This window comes from Hippocampus bargibanti, linkage group LG18 (genome assembly GCF_051943395.1).
Source record: "Hippocampus bargibanti isolate YZ-2025 linkage group LG18, ASM5194339v1, whole genome shotgun sequence".
Classification (NCBI taxonomy): Eukaryota; Metazoa; Chordata; class Actinopteri; order Syngnathiformes; family Syngnathidae; genus Hippocampus; species Hippocampus bargibanti.
Window position 1 is genome coordinate 14,628,397 of NC_142751.1, and position 16,942 is coordinate 14,645,338.

Sequence of the window (16,942 nt, forward strand, 5' to 3'; positions counted from 1 at the left end):
ATCATGCCAATGAGTCAACATACTTGAAACATGCATTAAAAATAAAATACAAACACTTAGACAAACAAATAAAATCAATTCATGCTCACAATCACACCTAAGTATAATTTGGAGTGGCCGATCAATTTGCTATACATGTTCTTTGAATGTGTAGGGGTAACCGAAGCACCCGGAGAAAACATATGAAGGCCACATGATGAACATGCAAATTCCAGACAGAAAGGCCTTATCCGGAATTGAACCCCGCACCTCTTCATGAAAACGTTGGCAGCCATTTTGGCTCTGTTTAAATGTGCCAAATTATCAACAGCCTATTGTGTTTATTTTGTGTTTTTTTTTTCTTACAAAATGTCTATTTAAATACACCAAATGGTAATCTTGGGAAAGGAACATCCGTTGGGTAATAATTCAAATAAACAAGCCCCCGTCACAGATGTTGTGTAGAGAAATAGAACTCATGTTTATTCATGAACCCGTGACAGAATCGTCTGATGCCTTTTATAAAACAGGACAGCATATGTACACATTGCAACTCATTCCCCGGCCATGAAGCATTGCATAATAAGACACGCTAAATATTCACCGGTAAACTCAAATGTGTTAATAAGTGTCTTGCCAAAAAAGACCTTTGCATCCAAAACTTGACTCAACTGCACTGTTGAAAAAAAAATATATATTATATTGGTATTTATATCATTGTGAATTTGTCAGTATTGCAAGGGAAGAATGGTGATGTCGATGGAAACCTGTTTAAAAATCAATTTCATATCCTTGCTATTCATCTTAAGCTCCATGTAATAGTTTACTCTTTATACTCACTAGTAGCAACGTTTGCGAAATCTGCATCCAACAAGTATGTCAAAGTTGTCCTACTTATAAGGACAAACAAGCGTTTAAATATTTGTAAGCAGAAGTATGTACGTGAGGAAGACGGCGGCGAAAATCAAAACTTTGGTTGTCAAAACGCTACATAGGATGAGCGAGAAGTATGAGGTCGAAGCTTGTGCGCTATTTATTGCTCAGAGAACATCCCATAATAATCGGACACAAAAGATTGATTCTATACAGCGAACTATATCGCAGTGCTTCCCAATGAAAGCTAATAAGAGTAGCAAAGACGACGCTTGTTTACAAGAAAGAATATTGTGCTTTCGTGGTGCTATGATGTGTTCAAAGACCGTCGTAAAACAACCATCTCGCTGACGTATCAAAAACATGCTACATGCTTCGGATTGGAAAGCGTAGACGTGTCAATTTCAAACAGTTAGTCAGAAATGGTTATTTATTTGTAACAAAGTATTTCTTTTTTTGTTGGACGACGGGGAAAACAAAAGTCCTGATGTTACTTTTTTTACAGTATAGACACACATAATTCCCACTCACAATCTTATTGAGGAAAAAAACGATTTTAGGCCTCACAAAGTGTAAAGTGCTAGCTTATTTTTTCCGTTTTAAATAAATATATTTCCCTTTACATGGTTTAATAAATAAGCTTCCATGCTAAAAGTGTTAACATCTGTTAGCTGATACAACTTTGCATTGTTTCCAGTGTCTCTATGAATAAGTGAGTGAGTGTATGTGTCAAATAATCCACTCTAATGATAGCTTAGTTTAGCATTGAGGCTAAAGGTTGCTTCAGCATGCGATGGTGTGTTTTTCCATTCGTCTTTTTTTGTGTGTGTAAACGTGCTGAATTCTTTAACTCCAGAGTTAATAAATATACAGAAAGTGTCTCAAAAGACACAGCCACAAGTTAAACATGAAGCCACGGCTGACATTAGCCGTTTAGCTTAGCATGCTAACTTCACCAACAAGTTGACGTTTTGGTGAGAGAAATGGCGAGAGGTATCCTTGAACTGGTCGTAAATCAATCATAGGGCACACGTAGCATATAGACAAACAATATTCACAATTTATAATCATTTAAAGTCTTCAAAGAAGCTAATATATTTCTGAGAATCACGGATTAAAAACCTCCTCTGGTAGAACACGCTTAGGTAGGAACCCGAACATTCAGCACAATGAGGCAGATGTCCTACCCACCGCTACACCGCTCAGCATGGTAACCTTAGCTTAGCATTAAAGAAAAGTTCCCTTTTTGCCACTGCACTCAGATTTGCGCCCTTAATTTCCTATCTGTTAGCTATCTGTTTGCTATCTATTAGCTATCTAGCTGGTTAGCTAGCTATCGATTAACTATATATACTCATCTAGCTAATTAATCTAGCTATCTAGCTATCTAGCTATCTAGCGATCCAGCGATCTAGCGATCTAGCTATCTCACTACCTCACTAGCCAGCTAGCTATCTCACTAGCTATCTATTTCCTATCTATTAGCTACCTGTGTGCTATTTATTAGCTATCTAGCTGGCTAGCTAGCTATCGATTAACTATATATACTCATCTATTTGCTAGCTATCTAGCTTTCTATCGATTTGAGTTACTTCCGAGTTCAGTGAATGTTGACGCGTGTGGCTGCCACTGCTCACCCACAGAAAAACCTATCCCGTGACTGTAAAGTGACCTTGAGTTTTGAAAAGCGCTTATAAATGAAATGTATTATTATTATTATTATTATTATAATGGTGTATGTGACATTTTCAACGACCACGATGCTAAGTAACGCTGTGCTAGCAAGGCTAGCAAAACGTAATGCTAATTAGCCACTCTGCTATCACTTTTGAATGAAAAAAAGTCAAAAAATGCTAAAAGCCACTTTGTGACTCAGCAACATCGACTTAAAATACGGCGACATCAATTTTTTTGAATCACAGTGATGGGCGGAGCTAACAATGCTAACGATATAGCAGCTGGGCCATCAACCTCACGGGCAATATAAAACAGAGTCCAAAATACATAAATAAATAAATAAATATTCAAAAATATTATCTGAACCCTGACTTCTCCTTATAACACCCGCAGATTCACCCCTGCGCTTCCTTTGTAACAATCGCAAAATCAAGCAAATTCATGGCTAAGCTAACCACTACCTTTCAATCAGGCTAGTGATAAGTAGCTGTGAGAAAGGGGACAGGGGGGCCTTCATTCGACTTGAGTTTCCAGGTGAAATAAAATAAATAGCAAGCTAGCTAGCTCGCGAATACATAGCTATTAGCTAGCGAATAGATAGCTAATAGCTAGTGAATAGATAGCTATTAGCTAGCAAATAGATAGCTAATAGCTAGCGAATACGTAGCTATTAGCTAACTAATAGTTAGTGAATAGATATCTAATAGCTAGCGAATAGATAGCCAATAGCTAGAATAGATTGCTAAGAGTCAGCAAATAGATAGCCATCAGCCATTGAATAGATAGCCATGAGCCAGCGAATAGATAGCTATTAGCGAGCGAACAGATAGCTACTCGCCAGCGAATAAATAGCCATTAGCTAACGAATAGATGAACGAATAGACGAATAGAATAGAACGAATAGACAGATAGTCACTAGCCAGCGGATAGATAGCTATAAGCAAGCGAATACATAGCCATTAGCCAGTGAACAGATAGCCATTAGCTAGCGAATAGATAGCCATTAGCTAGCGAACAGATAGTCACTAGCCAGCGAATAGCTAGCCATTAGCTAGTAAATAGATAGCTATTAGCTAGCAAATAGATAGATAATAGCTAGCGAATACGTAGCTATTAGCTAACTAATAGTTAGTGAATAGATATCTAATAGCTAGCGAATAGATAGCCAATAGCTAGAATGATTGCTAAGAGTCAGCAAATAGATAGCCATTAGCCAGCGAATAGATAGCCATTAGCCAGCAAATATATAGCCATTAGCCCGCAAACGGATATCCATCAGCCATTGAATAGATAGCCATGAGCCAGCGAATAGATAGCTATTAGCGAGCGAACAGATAGCTACTCGCCAGCGAATAAATAGCCATTAGCTAACGAATAGATAGCCATTAGCTAGCGAACAGATATTCACTAGCCAGCGGATAGATAGCTATAAGCAAGCGAATAGATAGCCATTAGCCAGTGAACAGATAGCCATTAGCTAGCGAATAGATAGCCATTAGCTAGCGAACAGATAGCCACTAGCCAGCGAATAGCTAGCCATTAGCTAGCGAATAGATAGCCATTAGCTAAGACAAATAAATGCACATAATTGATCAATGGTAACACGCAGCTACTTCCTGTTCTTTTTGTTCCCTTCACGGGTAATGCGCGTCAAATGGTACTCTCGGTATGCGGGTGCGGAAGGGTGTGGCCGGGCCGCCGGGTGTCAGCGCAGTTACGCTGCTCACCCAGCAGCGTGGCGGTCTCACCCGGAATGCCCTCCACGTCTCCGGGCGGCGTCGTCAGGGTGTTCGTCAGCGGCGGGACCACCTGGTTGCTCGGCACCGCCGGCTGAGCGCCGCGGCCTGGCTGAGGATTGGACGGCGGACGCTTGACGGGCGGCGTGGCGAGAGGCAAAAGGGGGCGTACGCCCGATGGCGTGGCGGAGGGGGGCGGAACCGCGTCCAGACGTTGTTGACTTCCCTCGGGGGACTGCGGCGTACTTTCCAGACGTGATGCTAGCACGCCGTTTTGGTATTGCGCTCGCGTGATCTGAAAAACAGAAATAATATCAGAATTATTTCTGTGGGTGAGCAGCGGCGGCCACACGCGCCAGCGTTCACTCAACCCGGAAGTAACTCAAATAGATAGAAAACTGGCTACTTTGCTAATAGATAGCCAAAAGCTCGCTAGTTAAATAGCTACCCAGCGAGATAGCTATATAGCTAATAGATAGCCAGCTAGCTAGCCAGCTAGCTAGTCAGCCAGCCAGATAGCTAGCCAGCTAGCTATCCAGCCAGCTAATAGATAGCTAAAATAGATAGAAAGCTGGCTAATAGATAGATAATATCTAGCTATAACTATAAAACATAAAACAATCAATCAAATCGGGTATATAAATTTCCGGAAAGACTCTGCTAGCCGAATGCTAAGATATAATGGGAAACGCCTTAGACAGGCTAACAGGAATTAGCATCGATTTTAAAATGCGGTGGAATCATTGTAAAATTAGTAGAAGTCATTTGAAGTGATTTTACAAATTACGGACGCAACTTGTCCAGAGGTGTCGGTTGTCCTTTAAGGCAAACGCCGCGCGACGGAGGCGCTCTTTGACGTTTCAAACATGGCAGTTCCCGTTTTTGACCGACCTTGACAAACTGCAGGTCGCTGAGTGCCCGTACGCAGAAATCCGGCACGTACTGCAAAGGAGTTCCCGGGATTTGACTGTTGCTGCCGCCGACGGAGCCGCTCTCGGCAGCGCCGCCGCCGCGCTCGCTACAGCTGACGGACGCTGAGCGGTTCAGGTTGCCCCCGTGGGACGGAGAACGGAACTCTGGATGGCAAAGGTGGGCGTTAAGGTTGTCGTAAATCGCACGTGTAAAAAACGGAGGTGAAAGGGTTGAGTGACAAACAATCCGCCATGCTGGATTCTCATTGGCTGATGTGTGTGATGTCATCGGTGATGTCACACATGCATATCTGATGGAAGGGTGAATCGGAGGGTGAGTCAGCAGTCATGCAGGGAAGCGAATACGAAAGTGGGTCGTGATGTTTGATTTTAATAATAATAATAATAAGCTTTCACTCAACCCAGAAGTAACTCAAATAGATAGAAAGCTAGCTAGATAGCTAGATAATAGATAGAGTAATAATAATACATTTCCTTTATAAGCACCTTTCAAAACTCTCAAGGTCACTTTACAGTCACAGGATAGCGTCGCTAATAGATAGCTACCTAGCCAGCTAGACAGCTAACAGTTATCTAATAGATAGCAAATAAATAGTTAGATAGCTAGCTAATAGGTACAGTAATAATAATAATACATTACATTTATATAGCGCTTTAACAACAGCTGAAGCTGGACATGGCGCTAACATGGAAAAAAACTAGCAGGCTAGCTATTAGTTATTTATTGGCTAGCTAATCGCACTATCTAGCTAGCTATCTAGCTGGCTACCTTGCTACATATCTATTTGATATCTATTTGTTAACTAGCTATCTAGCTGGCTACCTAACTAGCTATCTCACTAGTTATCAATTAGTTATCCATTAGCCAGCTAGCTAACTTTCTATCTATTTGAGTTATTCCTGTTTTTTTTTAACGCTGGCGCGTGTGGTTGCCGCTGCTCACCCACAGAAAAAACTTACCATGTGACTGTAAAGTGACTTTGAGAGTTTTGAAAGGCGCTTATAAATGAAATGTATTATTATTATTATTATTATTATTATTATTATTATAAAGGGAAATGCAGCCCCCTTGCGGAAAAGAAAAACAACATTGCGAGAGGCCATGGCCAGCGCCATATCGGTATGCAAGCATGAAAAAACAAAACCCTTTGACTGTCTTTGATCTTGACCAGCAGTGAGTCACTCGCTTGTTAGCACCGCTTTTAGCATTAGCATTCCTGGTTGCCAGGAATAACTTGGAATGTTGAGCTCATTTTGCACAAGGTGGGGTTAGAGGGGGGATTTATCACCATGGAAACAGATGCTGGAAGCTGCCATGTTGTTGAGAATGTTTTTTTTTTAAACTTGTTAATTCTCAGCTGCCCTCTGGTGAACAAAATGAGCGCTGCAGTTGTTTTCACTTGAGGATGAGGATTATAATAAAAATAATTATTATACAGTTCATTTGTAAGCGCCTTTCGAAACTCTCAAGGTCACTTTACAGTTACAGGATCAGTTTTTCTGTGGGTGAGCAGCGACATTCGCATGCACCCGTATTGACTCAACCAAGAAGTAACTCAAATAGATAGAAAACTAGCCAGCTAGTTACCAGGTAGCTCATAGATAGCCAGCCAGCTAGCATGCTAATAGATAGCTAATAGACAGACACCTAACTAGCTAGCGAGCTAATAGATAGCTAGCATGCTAATATATAACTAATAGATAGACACCAAACTAGCTAGCGAGCTAATAGAGAGCTAATAGATAGCCAGCCAGCCAACGGCTGTTGTGACGAAGATGTGGTGATGATGAAGATGAGGGTGAAGGATGAAGATGGGGTGCCGTGTTTACCTGGGAAACGAGAGAACACGGAAAACCTCTTAAGAGAGAGGCGCCTCGGAGTGGGGGATGGCACCGACGGGGACAGAGGAGGGGTCACCGCTGGGAAGGGGCGGTAAAGAGGGGGTAGCGGTAGGAGAAAGATATAGAGAAGATTTATTTATGTATTTATTTATTTATCGTTTGATTGACGGCAGGCTCACGGGACACTTGATTAGGAACAGCCGCTCATCGCAATCCCTGTCTTTAATCATCGCGCTTCGTCACCTTTGACCTTTCTATTTTCAGCGGGGGGTGGGGACTAAGGGGGGGGATTAAGACGAGCGCTCAAATTGACATTGGACATGTCGGATGAGCGCACGTACGTAACGTTACGTAATCACAAAGGACGGTTAGCTTAAAGAAGACAAAATGGCTTCCGTCTTGAGAAGATGGAGGCATATGCTACATACCTCGGTTTAACAACCCCTTGGCTTACGAACTTTTCGGTTTACGAATGTTAAATTAACGAACATTTTACCTTGGCATACAAACTATTTTTCGGGAGACACGAACGAGCCCGTTCTCCTAAAAGAAAATGGCAGTCGGCTTGTTTTGGTTCTCTATTCCCCGCCCCCAGTCGTCGGTTAAAGCCACGTGATTGGTCAGGAACGCAGCAGTGAGGGGAGGTGGTTTAAACATTAAAGAGACAGGCAGACGACAGAGACAGAGTGACAAAATGGATAGAAAACATGGAAATTTGGACTCGTTTAAACTTTAGACTGTAAGGTTAAAATTCCCATTAAATAACTCCACAAATAACTCGCACAAGCCATCTGTACACTTGATGCAAAAAGCTATCAACGCAGCTAAACAAAACACAATTGATGAGGAATAAGGTAAAATTATGGCAGAGAAAGCACCTAAAAGGGATCATTCCTCAAGATGGTGAAAGAAGAAGGCTACGTTCCTCATCAAGTGTTTGATGCTGATGACTCCATTCCATCAAGCCATCAACGACCATCACAAAAGTAAATAAAACGACTATTATACAGTACAGTTTATTTCTTTAATTATAATACCATAGCACATTTATTATACATAAAATAAGGTATATTTTGAGTAGTTTTAAGGCTTAGAAAAGTAGAAAATTATGTTTTATGGGGACCTGGGAACGGATTATTCTCATTTTAATGGTTTCCTATGGGAAATTAATTTTTGGGATATACACTTTTCGCCGTACACACTCTGTCTGGGAAGCAATTAAGTTCGTAAGCCAAGGTATGACTGTAGGTGTTTCTTTGTGTGTCTCTGTGTGTATACACGAGCTCACCTAGCGATGGCGTACTGAGCGCCATGACGCCGTAGTAGGAGAAGGGGCCCGTCTCAAACTTCATGTTCTCGTTTCCCGCCTCCACCTCAACCCGACCCTGAAATCACGCACGTACACACGTGAATACACACACACACAACTGTGACACCATTTCTGTTCTCGTGTTCTCCAGTGACGCACGCATTATTAATTTTTTATCAGAAGCTGTGGTGTGACATTACTGAAAGTCAATCCTTCAATGTTAGCTTCTACTTTAACTTCCAATGGATGTTAGCTTTAATGTTAGCTTACAGTGTTCAATTTTTGATTCGCAGCCAAAGCTCACTTTTAAAAGCTGAAGAAAGGCACTATTCTTTTGGCTTTGAATGTTAGCTTCAATGTTAGCGACACTATTCACTTCTGTATTAGCTTCCAATGGATGTTAGCTTTAGTGTTAGCTTACAGTATTAATTTTTCTATCAGCATCTAACGATAACTTTTTAAAAGCGGGTGAAAGACAGTTCTCTCAGCTTTGAATGTTAGCTTAAATGTTAGCGAATATATTCATTCCTACATTAGCTTCCAATGGATGTTTGCTTTAATGTTAGCTTACAGTGTTCACTTTTCTATTAGCATCTAAAGATAACTTTTCAAAGCTGAGGAAATGTGTCATTCTCTTAGCTTTGAATGTTAGCTTGAATGTTAGGGACGATATTCAATTCTAGATTAGTTTCCAATGGATGTTAGCTTTAATGTTAGCTTACAGTATTCATTTTTCTATTAGCATCTAACGATAACTTTTAAAAGCTGAGGAAAGACACAGTCCTCTTAGCTTTGAATATTAGCGACCATATTCATTCCTATGTTAGCTTCCAATGGATGTTAGCTTTAATGTTAGCTTACAGTGTTCAATTTTCTATTAGTATTCAAAGATAACTTTTAAACGCTGAGGAAAGACACCGCTATGTTAGCTTGAATATTCGCGACAATATTCACTTTTACGTTAGCTTAGAATGAATGTAAGCTTTAATGTTAGCTTCAATTTTCGATTAGCAGCCAAAGCTAACTTTTAAATGCTGAGGAAAGGTATCATTCTCTTAGCTTTGAATGTTAGCAACCATATTCACTCCTACATTAGCTTCCAATGTGAAATATTAGCGTCCAAAGATACATTCAGCAGTTAGCTTTCAATACTTTAAACGCTAGCGCTAAATATTAGCAGAAATGTGAATTTATCAACAACTTTTATGGATGTTTTGACACCAAGGTTCCAGAAGAAGATGTTTGTGTTAATGTCGTGGTTTTACATACCTGTAGAATAAGCACAAAGTAGTCGACGGGTTTGCCACGCTGGTACAGGAAGTGTTGCTGGGCGCGTTTGTCGTTGTCGTCGAATTTAAGCTCCTGCACGACGTCGGGATGCCTCAAGATCCTCAGCAGGACTTTCTCGGTGACATGGAAGCCACCGAATAGGCTCACCTCTAAGAGGAAAGTGCATTTACGTGATTAGCAATTTTCTCAGACAAAGGTTTGCTGCCAAAACGGGTTGCTACAAAATATCTAGAAGTGCGATAGTATGAGAAAATATGAGTAGCAAAGAGCAAACTTCATGTGAGCAAAGTCATTTGGAGGACTTTTATGTGGTTAAACATTGGAAGCAGCAAGAAATAAAAGCTGCAGTTATTCAAGGCCCAAAATTCTGCTGCCTAAACAGGCCGCTGGAAGACTTGGAAAAGAAAAAGAGCAAAAAGGATGATAACAAAGTTGTCGTGTCATCATTATCCTGAAACAAAGTAGCCAGAAACTCGCAAATGGTGCAGAGAAAAGGTTACCGCCTAAACGGGCTGGTGTGAAAACAGATCAGGAAGTAAAGAGGGAGGCACAAAAGATGTAAACAAAAGTGTGTAGTGTAGTCATTATATATAAACACTGTAGCCAATAACAAGTAGAGGGAAAAAATTAATATGTTCAAAATGCTTGGCGCCTAAACGGGCTGGTGTGAAAACAGAATTAGAGGGAGGCAAAAAGATGTAAACAAAAGTGTATACTGTAGTCATTATATGTAAACATTGCAGCCAATAACAAGTAGAGGGTGAAATTAATATGTTCAAAATGTTTGGCGCCTAAACGGGCTGGTGTGAAAACAGAATTAGAAGGAGGCACAAAAGATGTAAACAAAAGTGTGTCGTGTAGTCATTTTATCTATAAACACTGTATCCAATAACAAGTAGAGGGTGAAATTAATATGTTCAAAATGTTTGGCGCCTAAACGGGCTGCAGAAAGAAATGAGCTTATTTCCTGTAATACAATTCGTTCCCTTCAGTTATGTGGTGTAGTTACTTGATGATGAAAATTTGTAGCTGCAACTAGCGGAGTAAAGTAAAATGTTTGCCGCCTAAACAGGCTGCTGCGCCCACCTGTGGCCAGGAAACGATGCGCGGCTAGCATGAGCTGCGGCGAGATCTTTGTCTTGGCGTCGCCGTCATGCTTAAACGCCGAAAAGTCTCGTTTGTTCTTGTTCGCGTCCACTCGTTTCTTGTTGCGGTTGTCAGCTGCGAAAGGGGGTGGCGGGACAAACGGGAAAGTTTGTCACAACCATACCCGACCGACCGACACGGAATCTCGTCTAATTTAAGGAAATCTGATCAAACATGTTACGATAATCCCAAAAGACAATCTGGCGAGTAAGTAAAGCTGCTTTTGACTTCTATATTTAGCCGGCGGGAAATCGTTCTACTCACTGTAGCGGTCCGACTCGTCGAGGATTTCTGACTTGATGATTTCCTCGATGACGTCCTCCAGGGTGACCAATCCCAAGACTTCATAGAAGGGATCACCCTCGCCCTCGTTGTTCACCTTTTGAACTATGGCCAAGTGGGATTTACCTGGCGAGAGCATGCGACAAACCGCTTTGTTCAAAACAACAAAACTGGACGCCATGGAATTTTGGGATTGGACGTCGCTGCCTAAACGGGTTGCAGCAGCAAGTAATTCACGTATACTAAATGGTACCTATGAACTCATTCACTGCCATTCACAAATTTATTCGGGATTTGAAAATATGACGTAGAGCGCCATTCCCGAATTTGTTCGGGTTTTGTTTTTTGATGCTTGGTTGCCGATAAAGTGCTGGCCAGACCTCTGGCCATGTTTTTCCCCTTCCACAAGGGCGGCAGAATTTCCCTTTTTCCATGTTAGCTTCAGCTGTTGTCAAAGCACGATATAGACAAATATGTATGTATTGTATTTTGGACATCCGACCCCATTTCACATTCAGATAACTCCAGACCCATATAAATTAGGAATTAACCATTTTTTGATGAAAGAAGAGCATCTATCGTTTCTCAAGCTACATTGAATGTTTATGTCGTCCTAAAACTCAATATTTTGTAGGTCCTGGAATTCGAATGACAATGACAAAAACCCTGGCAGTGGAGTGGACATATTTTTGCACATCGTCTGGCAGTGAATGAGTTAAAAAAGGGTCATATTGTGACATCCAGTCAACGGGACTGGTCGCCAGCTAATGCGTGGGCACAAAGTAGATAAACAACAGACGGATCGATGATGTGGTCGATCGATACGAACACAGAAACACCCCGGGGGGGGGGCGCACGACATAGCTTCCTGTGCAAAGGTCAGACGGGGGTCAAAACACACACACACACACACACACACACACATTCCCGTTTCAATGGTTTTGTGAGGTCCGTATAACTCCAGATAAGGAGTGAGGACCACCGTTGCTAATAAGTTTAGAGACGAACTAGTGTTACATTTGAAGACTAAATGTCACCCCATTTCCCACTTCAACTTCTTTCAAAACAAAGCAATAAAAAGTGGACTTGAAACTGAAATAACAGCAGGACTGAGGTTTCTGAATGGGTACATTCAAAGTCCTCACCCCTGTAGTGAATTTGGTTAAAATATCGTTTTACTTTTTGTGGTATGAACTTTTTCCTCTCATTAACCACGCACAGACACACATAAACCCACACAGTGAGTAAAAAGTGTGTGTATCCAAGTCAAATGAAAATACACACCAAAAATCATTTTGGGTGACTTTGTGAGGACCTTTCTGAAACTTTAACAGATGCATGTATAGACACTCTAGAAGCCTTTAGAATGAAAAGCTTGTGAGGACCGGCAAAAAGGTCCTCACTTGTCAAAAATGTCCTCACTAGGTATGGTATAAAATGTTAGCGGTCCTCACAATACCAGTCATACAAACACACACACACACACACACACACACACACACACACACACACACACACACACACACACACACACACACACACACACACACACACACACACACACACACACACACACACACACACACACACACACACACACAAGCGACCTTTCTTGAACTCCTCCAGCATGGTGTCAAGTTTGGTGTCGTGGAAGACAAAGTGAACGGGATGATTGTAGAACTTGGTGACGGTCTTGAGCGTGGTGCAATCATCGGGGTCGACGAAAGCCAAATCCTTGACGTAAAGGATGTCCACGATGTTACAGCGCTCGTCGTCGTAGACGGGTATGCGCGTGTAGCCGCTTTCCATGATCTCGGACATGGTGTCGAAATCCAACACGGCGTCCGCCTGCAGGGCCAACGACATTTATTGCGACATTTAGCGATTTCCTGGAATACTCGTAGGTGAGCTTTTAGCTGTTAGCATTTAGCTTTCAACACTCCCCCCCGCCCCCAATCAAACCTGGATCATAAAGCAGTCAGCCAGCGGCGTCATGACATCTTCCACCGTCTTGGTCCGTAGCTCTAGCGCCCCCTGGATCATGTTCAGCTCCTCCTTGACCAAATCGTTGTAAGGTTCTGTGACTTTGAGCATCTCCACTAGCTTCTCGCGGTTGTAAACGGTACCGATCTCCTGGCCCAGTAGCACATCCAGCAGCTTGCTAACGGGGAAGCTAAGCGGGAAGGTGAGGAGCATGAAGAACTTGGTCAAGGCGATGGTATTAGCCCCCACCGCCAAGCCGTGACGCGAGCACAGCGCCTGCGGTACGATTTCGCCGAAGATGACGATCCCAACGGTGGAAGCCACCACGGCGCCCAATCCAGAGCCGATTAAGTCGTCCAGGAGGATGGTGAGCGTGGTGTTGACCAAGACGTTGCCCAGAAGCAGCGAGCAGAGGAGGTAGTTGCCTTTTCGACGGATGGGTTCGATCTTGCGAGCGTATTTCTTCTCCTTGTCCGTCCCGCAGCTTTGAACGATGCGTAGCTCCATGGGGTCCAAGGCCATCAGGCCCAAGTTGAGACCGCTGAACATGCCCGATAACACCAGCAGGCACGAGATCAGGATCACCTGCCAGGAATGAAAAGTAGTCAAGGGTTTGGGTTCGCGGGTTAGGGAGTTAAGGTTAGCGGCTTAGGGTGTTAGGGATAGGGTGTTAGGGTTTGGGTTAGGTGGTTAGAGTTAGGGGGTTAGGGTTATGGGGTTAGGGTGTTAGGGTTAGGGTGTTAGGGTGTTAGGGTTAGGGTGTTAGGGGGTTAGGGTTATGGAGTTAGGGTGTTAGGGATAGGGTGTTAGGGTTTGGGTTAGGTGGTTAGGGTTATGGGGTTAGGGGCTTAGGGTTACGGGGTTAGGGTGTTAGGGTGTTAGGGATAGGGTGTTAGGGTTTGGGTTAGGTGGTTAGGGTGTTAGGGTTATGGGCTTAGGGGCTTAGGGTTACGGGGTTAGGGTGTTAGGGGGTTAGGGTTATGGAGTTAGGGTGTTAGGGATAGGGTGTTAGGGTTAGGGAGTTCGGGTTATGGGGTTAGGGTCATTCTCAAAGTTGGAAACTAACGTGGAATTTCATTTTTATTATTTTTTGATGCGATACTAAATTATTCACAAGTAAGCAATTAAGGTACTGCAGCTCACACCCTTGCTCAAGGACAATAAGATTTTTTTTTCTATTTAAAAAAATATTGCATTGGGGAAAACAAATTGTTATTTTTACAATTTATCCTGTGACTGTAAAGTGTCCCTGAGAGTTTTGATATAAATGAAATATGATTTATTATTATTATTTCCTGTATATGAGGGTTGTCTACGTTAAGCGCTTTGTTCCAGGTTCAGCTGTTGTTAAAGTGCAATAGAAATCAATATGTACTGTATTGTATTACAATTATTATAATCCCTATTATGATTATTGTTATTTCCTGTATATGATAGTTGTCTGTTAAGCACTTTATCACTTCAGCTGTTGTTAAAGCTAAATAAATATGTACAGTTTTGTATTGTATTATTATTATTATTATTATTATTATTCCATCCATTAATGTTCAATTCACAGGAATTGTAGTTTGTCAACCCCCCCGCCAAATAGTGTAAATGGCTGTCGCTGCTTACCCACACAAAAAAAAATCCATTGACTGTAAAGTGTCCTTGAGAGTTTTGAAAGGTGCTTTGAAGTGAAATGTATTATTATTATTATTATTATTATTATTACTGTGGATGTTTTGGCGAGATGGGCAGAAAAAAAAAACATACTAGCTCCGGTTGTCATGGCAACAAAAGACAGTTGACGCTAATTGGTCAAATGTCATATTAGCGGAAATAGTTCAATGAAATCACTTCCTGGATTTATTAAAAACCAAATTCGACATTTGAACACATTTGGTGGACTTTTGAACCCTCACTGACCTGCAACCAAAGCGGCAGCAACGACTTCTTCTCCTCCACGACCAGCAGGTGCCCGTCGTGGTCGCCCAACAGCCGCCATCGTCCGTGTTGGTGGCCGTTATCCTCCCGGTCATCGATGCGCGTGCACAGCGCATACTCGCTGCTCGGCTCGCTCTTACGCAGCGGCTTGACGTGCACGCGCAGCACCCCCGACGTCCCCCTGCCGCTCACGTTCATGAAGGTCCCGACCGCGATGTCCTTCGTGAAATCCGAGCACGTCGCACCGTCACCCGCATCCTCCTGCCCGCCCGCGGAAAGCTCCGCGAAGCGAATAAGCGTCCAGGCGCCGGGATGCAGCCTCAGGCCGTAAAAGCGGAGCTGCACGTCGCTGTCCTCGGTCACCTGCAGGACGCCGTCGTCACCGGTGCTGGCCGGCTTGTCGCTCGTCTCCAGCCGCATCCCGAGCACCTGAGTGCCGCCGCCGCCGCCACCGCCGCCGCCGCCGCCGGCTCCTCCTCCCCCGCTGTCGCCGGCCGCCGCCTCCGAACGAGCTCCGTCCGCGCTGCACAGGAAGAGGAGGACAGTGACGATGTAACCCTGCTGGCCTCTCCATTCTCTCGCCATGTTTGTTGGACTGGCCGCTAGACGGCGGTGACGTCATTTACGTGAGACCCCCAAAAGCCACGCCCCCCACCCGCCCAAGGTGATCGAACGAGGCCTGATGCATTTATTTGAACGTAGATATCATATTTAAATATTATCAGGACGTCCTTGTGTAGTGTGTGTGTGTAGTGGCGGAGACTACTTCGAATTCTCGCGCCCGCCATTTTACAATTTACAAAAATAAAAAGGAGTCGTTTATTTTATTTATTTTTCGAACCGTTAATGTAATTCTTAATACGCAATATTCATCCACGACGATTAAAACAATACAAAAAAATAACTGTCGCCGGCATTCCTGTTAATACATAAAAATGATTTAACTGAAATGTTGCATTTTATTTTGATTATTATGGCATTTGTACTTTTAATCTATTGTCTGCAACTAGGTCGACGTTACAAAAAGAGTACTTAATTTCCCTACCTGGATAAATAAAAGATGAAAGATTGAATCAAAATTGTAATCATTGAAACGTGAAAGAGAACCAAATAGTCACTTTAGCTAGCAGCGCAGTGCATTGTGGGATAAATGAGGGCTCGTCGATGATGTGCACTCCGGCTGTCGTGACGTAGTTTGTCAACAAAACACTGCGTCACCATCCCTTTGCCAAGAAATTCTACGGTTATTATGTAACATTAACCCCCCCCCCCCGTAAAAAAACGAAGTGTACGTTCTGTTCAAAATGTTTGTCAGTTGACAAGACGATCATTACGTCACACATAGATTTGACTCTTGAATTGGCGCGTTTGCGCCAGTCAGCTTTTACATAATCACGTCATGAGTGTAGCCTGGTCGCTAGCGCCCTCTTGTGGCTCGTTTTGATCATTCCATCACTACCCTGGTGGGGAGTACATTTTTATTGCAACAGTACTGTAATAATAATAATAATAATAATACATTTCATTTCTAAGCGCCATTCAAAACTCAAGGTCACTTTACAGTCACAGGATACGTTTTTTTCTGTGGGTGAGCAGTGGTAACCACACGCGCCAGCGTTCAATAAACCAAGAATAACTCAGATAGAAAGTTAGGTAGCTGGCTAATGGATAACTAATTGATAGCGAGCGAGATAGATAGCATATAGATAGCAAATTGATAGCTAGTTAGGTAGCCAGCTAGATAGCTAGTTAGCAAATACATTTCAAATAGATATGTACTAAGGTAGCCAGCTAGATAGCTAGCTAGATAGTGAGATTAGCTATAGCCAATAAATAACTAATAGTCAGCCGGAGAGCTAGCTTAATATAGTTTTTCTGTGGGTGAGCAGTGGCAGCCACTCGCACCAGCGTTCACTCAACCTGGAAGTAACTCAAGAAGATAGAAAGCAAGCTACCTAGCTAATAGA

At 42.7% G+C, this 16,942-nt stretch overlaps 1 protein-coding gene across 3 annotated transcripts; it reads right to left on the reverse strand.

Moving 5' to 3' along the window:
• Positions 1-434: 434 nt before the first annotated feature.
• On the reverse strand, positions 435-16,125 carry cnnm4a (cyclin and CBS domain divalent metal cation transport mediator 4a). Of its 3 annotated transcripts, XM_089020318.1 has the most exons (11): positions 16,021-16,125; positions 14,958-15,498; positions 13,029-13,634; positions 12,674-12,914; positions 11,049-11,192; positions 10,725-10,859; positions 9,618-9,787; positions 8,328-8,424; positions 7,028-7,117; positions 5,157-5,341; positions 435-4,560 (listed from the first exon to the last, which is right to left on the reverse strand). In XM_089020318.1, the coding sequence occupies exons 1-11, from the start codon at positions 16,062-16,064 to the stop codon at positions 4,180-4,182; spliced, it is 2,634 nt and encodes an 877-aa protein (XP_088876444.1). In that variant the 5' UTR covers positions 16,065-16,125; the 3' UTR covers positions 435-4,179. The 3 variants fall into 3 exon arrangements, with proteins under 3 accessions (XP_088876444.1, XP_088876443.1, XP_088876445.1); XM_089020317.1 differs by lacking the exon at positions 16,021-16,125 and having other exon boundaries at positions 14,958-15,745; XM_089020319.1 differs by lacking the exons at positions 7,028-7,117; positions 16,021-16,125 and having other exon boundaries at positions 14,958-15,744.
• Positions 16,126-16,942: the final 817 nt, after the last annotated feature.